This window comes from Olea europaea, unplaced genomic scaffold, assembly GCF_002742605.1.
Source record: "Olea europaea var. sylvestris unplaced genomic scaffold, O_europaea_v1 scaffold1939, whole genome shotgun sequence".
NCBI lineage: Eukaryota > Viridiplantae > Streptophyta > Magnoliopsida > Lamiales > Oleaceae > Olea > Olea europaea.
Window position 1 is genome coordinate 129,906 of NW_019237225.1, and position 7,504 is coordinate 137,409.

Consider the following 7,504-nt stretch of genomic DNA (forward strand, 5'->3'; position numbering starts at 1 on the left):
TATGGAATTGACTACCAGGAAACGTTTGCCCCAGTAGCTAAGATGAATACTGTTAGAGTCATCCTATCTCTAGCAGTCAATCTTGATTGGCCATTGAGGCAATTTGATGTTAAAAATGCATTCCTTCATGGTGATCTGACAGAGGAAGTGTATATGGATCCTCCTCCTGGTTTTACTCCTCCAGAGGGTAATGTGTGTAAGTTGAAGAAAGCCTTGTATGGGCTAAAACAATCACCAAGGGCGTGGTTTGGAAGATTGAGTTGTTCAATGAAAAGGTATGGTTTTAAACAGGCCTTGGCTGATTATACTCTATTTTATAAGAGAGATGGTCATGATATTACTATACTTATTGTGTATGTGGATGATATGATTGTTACGGGCAGTAATCCTAGTGAGATTGAGAAACTCCGAAGCCATTTGACAGAGGAGTTTGAAATGAAGGACTTAGGTACCTTGAAGTATTTCTTGGGCATTGAGGTATCACGGTCTCAGCAAGAACTTATCCTATCCCAACGCAAGTATGTCCTTGACCTCCTAGCAGAAACTGGTATGTCGGCTTGTGTCCCTGTTGACACACCCATTGAGGTAAATCATGGTCTATCTATCTATCCTGACCAGATTCCCACAAACAAAGAGAGATATCAGAGATTGGTGGGGAAGTTGATTTATCTAACCCACACGAGATCGGATTTGTCATATGCAGTTAGCGTTGTGAGTCAATTCATGCATAACCCCAGTGAGCAGCATATGAGTGCAGTTAATCAGCTATTGGCATATCTAAAGTCCTCTCCAGGCAAGGGTATTCTGTACTCAAAAGAGGGGCATCTAGATATTATGGGCTATACGGATTCTGATTTTGCTGGATCGAGATTGGACAGAAAATCCACATCAGGTTATGTATCATTTGTTGGGGGTAATCTTGTGACTTGGAGGAGTAAAAAACAGAATGTAGTCTCATTATCCAGTGCTGAGGCGGAATATCGTGCATTGCATCATGCAACTACCGAGCTCACATGGCTAAAACTTCTCCTGAGTGAACTTGGCTTTGGTCCGGACAAGCCTATGTTACTTTTTTGTGATAACACTGCCGCCATTAAAATCGCAAATAACCCTGTGCAACATGATAGAACAAAGCATGTTGAACTTGATAGGAACTACATCAAAGATAATCTCGACTCCAAAATTATAGAGGTTCCATACATCAAGAGGGGAGAACAACTGGCCGATGTAATGACAAATGGAGTTGCTAGCGGTCCATTTCATACAATGTTATCCAAATTGGGCATGCGCGATATCTATGCACCAACTTGAGGGGGAGAGTTGAAATATAATTGTACTTACTTGTAATATTTGTTATTGTTAGGGACCATGGTTGTAATTTCTTGTATTGTATATATTCTTTTAACCTATCAATAAAAATATACTTCAACACCCCAAAAACGCAACTCTAATGAATGACAAAAATTATCGTGGTTACTGAATTTCATTTTTCAGGTTGCTTCTGGGCGCTTTGGTGTCACTCCAACGTTCTTGGCTAATGCAGATCAACTAGAAATCAAAATTGCTCAAGGTGCAAAACCCGGTGAAGGTGGCCAACTTCCAGGGAAAAAAGTTAGTACTTATATCGCAAGACTAAGAAATTCAAAGCCTGGTGTCCCTCTTATATCTCCACCCCCACACCATGATATTTATTCCATTGAAGATCTTGCTCAATTGATTTTTGACCTTCATCAGGTGAAGATTTTGCAACAAGTTTGTTCTTCTTATACTCGTAAAATATCTATTTGCCAGCACTATGACGTTCACGCTGCTATCAATGAATAGGTCAATCCTAAGGCTAAAGTATCTGTAAAGCTTGTGGCAGAAGCTGGCATTGGCACAGTGGCATCTGGAGTTGCAAAGGGTAATGCTGATATTATACAGGTGCACATCAATTATCATCCATCAATGTTCCATTCTGAAGTTAAAGTTGCAAAATTGATCTTATCCATCTAATAGAAGACCCAAAGAAAATTTTCTGTTAAGCCTCATATTTTACTTTACTCTTCTTTTTTTTTTTGGGGTCTCAATTCGAATGTGCACTTTGTTTTACTACCGGTTTTATGCTTTATGGTAGACATCCTTTTTTTTTTTTTTTTCAAATGCTATATATTTGTCAGCTTGTATGATGCCATTTCTTGAAATGCAAATCCTGTACAAATTATCTGCAAATAATAAAAACATTACACAGTTTTTTTGTATGGCAGATAGAGTTTTCTTGAGAACCGTCATTCATCCGTGGACCTTTCCTTGAAATGCAAATCCTGTACAAATTATCTGGAAATAATAAAAACATTGCACAGTTTCTTTGTATGGCAGACAGTTTTCTTGAGAACCGTCAATCATGAGTGGACCTTTCAGTCTTTAGTAGGATATGGTTAACAACATTTAGTTATATGTTTTGCCTCGTTTGCAGATATCCGGGCATGATGGGGGAACTGGAGCTAGCCCTGTGAGTTCTATCAAGCACGCAGGTGGTCCTTGGGAACTTGGGGTTACAGAAACACACCAGGTTCTTTTTATACACTTCAAGCATGGAATACTCTTCATTTTCATATTTCGTGCATTGAAATCAATCTAACTTCTGTTTTCCCTTCGTTCGTTTTCCTGTTTGGGGTGGGGTTATAGACTCTCATTCAAAATGGGCTCAGAGAAAGGGTCATTCTCAGGGTAGATGGTGGCTTTAAAAGTGGTTTTGATGTCTTAATGGCTGCAATAATGGGTGCTGATGAGTATGGATTTGGTTCCATCGCTATGATTGCTACTGGCTGTGTTATGGCTCGTATCTGCCACACAAATAATTGTCCTGTTGGTGTTGCTAGTCAGGTGATGAAATTTTATTTTTATTTTTGACCTTCAAATGTCAGAACTTTTTTCTTTTCATTTGATAACATCTCTCATTGAATTTTCCTCAGAGAGAAGAATTAAGAGCTCGCTTTCCTGGTGTGCCCGGTGACCTTGTCAATTACTTTTTATTTGTTGCAGAAGAGGTGATGTACATTCTTATGTTCCATATGATTAATGAGATTTTCTTTCAAGATGCTTCAACTTTATTATTTGAAGTTTCATGGAATTCTAGTATCTTTGAGTTTACGAAAAGTTACATGTCCGTCCCTCCTACCTGATGTTGGATTCTGAACTGATATATAACCAATTTCTCACCAGGATTGAGCTCATGACCTGTTGTACATCAAACCCTCCTACGTGATGCTTCTAGATCTAGAACATTCACCCCTTTAAAAAGTTCTGAAACGAATATTCCCATTACTTATATATATATATTTAAAAAAGAAACGTAAATTTATTTATTATAGAAGCAAAACTAGGAATGTTAAGATGATAATGAATTCTTTTATGACCCAACATAATAAAGTCAAGTTAAAAATGCAACAATTTTTCCAACTAAGATCAGTCAATGTGAAAGCAATGCTCCTAAATTCATATCCATGTAGAGTTTCACGTGAGTTATCTTAAATAGTTGGATATTTTATATGCTAATCCAGTGTGATTTGATAGTTAATGGCTCCTAACTTTTTGAACTCATTAAGGATTATAAAAATAGTTTTTGTTCCTGTTGGTCAATAATCTTTTGCCAGGTAAGAGGCATGTTGGCTCAACTGGGTTATGAGAAACTGGATGATGTAATTGGATACACAGAATTGCTAAGACCTCGAGATATTTCATTGATGAAGACTCAGCATCTTGATCTTAGTTATATTCTTTCTGTAAGTATATGATATTTTTTCTAGTCCGTTTTTGAATAAATTAATGGTGTTTTTGTAAAATCATTTTGAATTTTGTTTCTAGACTGTTGGATTACCGAAATGGTATAGCACCTCGATCAGGAATCAGGAAGTTCACAGTAATGGTCCAGTTTTGGATGATTTCTTACTTTCAGATCAAGAGGTAATAACTATTAAATGAAAACAGCATTATTATTCTGTTAATTAATATATTTTTTCTTTTAGAGGTAACAAGGGTTATTTGGTTCCTGACCAAATGTCTATACATCAATTTTCTTCTTCAGAGAATTAGGGAAAACAGGTCTTTGTATAATTTCTTCAGAAAGTCACATTCTCATACCTTAAAGGATTTTGTGATAAATTTTATAGGATGACAGTAAATGATTAAAGATTTTTCATTTATTGTTCAGGTAGTTTATAAGTAACATATAGTTTCCTTGATGCAGTACTGTGCATAGTTTTTGAACTTCATGTTTGTGCATTAAGAAAAAGAAGATGCCATTTTTTTTATTATTAAAAAAAAAAAAAAAATAGTAGTTCGGGATGAATGGTTAGTAGAAGAACTCATAATAATATTTTTGCACATCGTTGATGTTTGGTAATTGATTGCAACCAAAAAATTAGGTAACATGTCATTGATGAATGAGATACAATTGTTAGAATTTCCTGCTGCTTTTCTTGTGAATTATTTGTTTGTATAAAGCTATGTTTTTTTACCCTATCTTAATGATCCAAATATATAATTTTCTACATATAGATCTCAGAGGCGATTGAGACTGAAACGGTGGTCAATAAAACTGCAAAAATATACAATGTGGATAGGGCAGTTTGTGGGCGTATTGCAGGTGTAATTGCAAAGAAATATGGAGACACTGGTTTTGCTGGACAGCTGAATATAACGTAATATATCTTTGTGAAAAGAAAATATATTCTTTCAAATTTTACCTCTCTGTTTAATAGCTTTGCTCGAAACTGAAGATGCATTCTTTTCTTTTCATGTAGATTCATAGGGAGTGCTGGGCAGTCATTTTCCTGTTTTCTGACACCTGGAATGAACATCCGACTTGTTGGAGAAGCTAATGACTATGTGGGGAAGGTATTTCCGTTCTATTACAGATGAATCGTAATATTTCTCGCTTGCTTTGAATCAGTATCTCCATAATTGTTGCTTTTTGAGTGTGGCTTTGTGAAATTCTTAATGATAAGAACTTTGTCATCTTGTTACTTTATAGTAGCTTATGGATCAGTTTATCTTTAGGGTATGGCTGGAGGTGAACTGGTCGTGGTTCCTGTTGAAAATACTGGGTTTTGCCCTGAGGATGCCACCATAGTAGGGAATACCTGCTTGTATGGAGCCACAGGTGGACAGGTCTTTGTTAGAGGAAAGGCTGGCGAACGTTTTGCAGTGAGAAACTCGCTCGCTGAAGCTGTAGTGGAAGGGACGGGAGACCACTGTTGTGAGTACATGACAGGGGGTTGTGTGGTGGTGCTTGGAAAGTGAGCATCCTCTTCCGACGTCATCTTTGTTTTGTGAAAAGTATATATACGAGAACTTCCAATAGTTGAGAGTCACTTTGTCTTGCTTTTGCCAGGGTGGGACGAAATGTGGCAGCCGGGATGACTGGAGGTTTGGCTTACATTCTCGATGAGGACGATACTCTCATCCCCAAGGTTTGTGGCAACACACTTTTCTGCCTGTAGGAAATACGTGCAATGGAGTGATATGAAAATATTTTAACTTAAAAGCAGTGCTTGGGAATTGGTCGGACCTGGCCTGTTTTATTTGGAAAACCAGAAACCAGACTGATTATAGCCTAAAAAACATTCTTAAAAAATTGGGCACGTTGACCTGGTTGCCCAGTAGCACTTTAGAAACCATTGAGCTCTGACATATATGATGCCATGTTATTTATCTTTGACTTCGTAAAACCTTAATGTTTGATTGTTCGTTCATTATTTTTTAATATTTAAAAAAAATGAAAACTGTCTTATGTTTGTGAATTTTTATGGAGAGACGGTGCAACCCTTGACCCTTTTACCTTTTGTGGGACAATGTTTGACCGTTTGAAAAAATTGTTTTAAAGTCAACATTGAGGTATCTGAACATTTTGCTCTCCATTTTTCAGTTTGGTTGGATGTAGTTATCCTTATATTATTTATAATCTTCAATCATTCTACGCAAAATTGTTACCAGGTGAACAAGGAAATAGTGAAGATCCAGAGGGTGGTTGCTCCCGTTGGCCAAATGCAGCTTAAGAGCCTTATTGAAGCCCATGTTGTAAGTTGACCTAAATTGCCTTGCAAGATTGTGCCTTCTACACTTTAACATTTTTTGAATTCTTGAGCCGGATGCACTTGGTTTCGTGATTTGTGTAAACCATCCTTTGAGGTCGGGGGAAGAGTGGAACGGTCTTCTCTGTTTTTGCGGCTGGTTCTGATATTAACATCCTTCTTGCTGACATGCTACTTTTCTAACAGTGTCACTATGTCATTGTTATTTTTGCAACTCAATCTTCGGGATTCTATTAACTCGTGTTATTCATGAAATTGAATCATCTTGCTGCATAACTCATAATATACCCTCATTTACTTTGGTATGTAGGAAAAAACTGGGAGCAGCAAAGGTGCCAGCATTCTTAACGAGTGGGACACATATTTGCAACTTTTTTGGCAGCTCGTTCCACCTAGCGAAGAAGACACCCCTGAGGCCTGTGTTGATTATGATCAAATAGCCACCGGGCAGGTGACATTGCAGTCCGCATAGGACCCCCCAGCATCGGAAGGTTGACCGTGTATATGCAAGGATTGTGTCCTACATCTGGTGAGCACAAAATCTTCTTCGAAGGCGAGGATCAGATAGTGTTGGACAGCTTGAAGGGAAAAATATAAGTTCAAATCTTGTATTAAACTGCCGGACTCTGGTCCTACATGAAACTCACTTTGATGACAGATTTAATATTTGAGTTCATGTTTCTGTGCTTAGGGATGCTGCAGACATGTAGAATGTTAAAGATTTTCACAATCGAAGATTACAATTTCTTTGATTAAAGTCATCACTCTCAATTTCTCAATTTGAAAAATGAAAATCTAAAAAAATAAATAAATAGATGTAACGCAACCATTTGACTACCCGGTGGCTGCTTTTGTATCGGCCATTCTCCAAAAAGTCTAGTAATTCTTTCCTGTATAGTATATTTGGCTACATTGATTTTATGGAGCAGATTTTGATAAACTATGATGTACTTTTTGCAGTGGGTTAAATTGTTGAATGTACATATACGGACATTTTGAAAGATGAAACACCTAAAGAATTTTTATTTAAAATTAAATTTCAAGCTTATATATAATGTGTTACTCACTGCTACCTAATCAACATTTCATTAAAAGGTTTGGTCGATCAAATTTCTCCGAAAAATTATATGATCTTTTGAGGTGGATCACTTCATCCACGTGTCACAAATTAATTGATCTTGTGGTCAATTTTCCTTTTCTGATCATGTCGCATTCATCTTAACCATAGTACAATATTTGAATTTGAATTTAAATGGTTTTGACTCTATAATTACAAAACTTTTTCACTTGGATCATTTGGACTTAGCATAACAATAGAGAGAAAGTATAAAAAGGTAACTAAGTGGAAGCATTTCATATCTCCGACGAAATTCTTGTTGGCTTCCGACAGATTCTCTCGGTATATCTATTGTCATTTCTATGGACGACAG

General features: G+C 36.9%; 1 protein-coding gene across 1 annotated transcript in view; it reads left to right on the plus strand.

The window, feature by feature from the left end:
* The window catches only part of LOC111379166 (ferredoxin-dependent glutamate synthase, chloroplastic-like), a 19,987-nt gene extending 13,087 nt beyond the window's left edge, over positions 1-6,900 (plus strand). The window contains exons 12-26 of the mRNA XM_023002502.1: positions 19-1,252; positions 1,364-1,374; positions 1,465-1,734; positions 1,825-1,923; positions 2,456-2,551; positions 2,668-2,865; positions 2,955-3,029; positions 3,636-3,764; positions 3,847-3,945; positions 4,540-4,682; positions 4,785-4,878; positions 5,041-5,279; positions 5,375-5,453; positions 5,977-6,060; positions 6,385-6,900. Of these exons, the coding sequence (XP_022858270.1) occupies positions 19-1,252; positions 1,364-1,374; positions 1,465-1,734; positions 1,825-1,923; positions 2,456-2,551; positions 2,668-2,865; positions 2,955-3,029; positions 3,636-3,764; positions 3,847-3,945; positions 4,540-4,682; positions 4,785-4,878; positions 5,041-5,279; positions 5,375-5,453; positions 5,977-6,060; positions 6,385-6,546 (3,012 nt within the window). The 3' untranslated portion in view covers positions 6,547-6,900. The remainder of the gene's footprint in view (positions 1-18; positions 1,253-1,363; positions 1,375-1,464; positions 1,735-1,824; positions 1,924-2,455; positions 2,552-2,667; positions 2,866-2,954; positions 3,030-3,635; positions 3,765-3,846; positions 3,946-4,539; positions 4,683-4,784; positions 4,879-5,040; positions 5,280-5,374; positions 5,454-5,976; positions 6,061-6,384) is intronic.
* Positions 6,901-7,504: the final 604 nt, after the last annotated feature.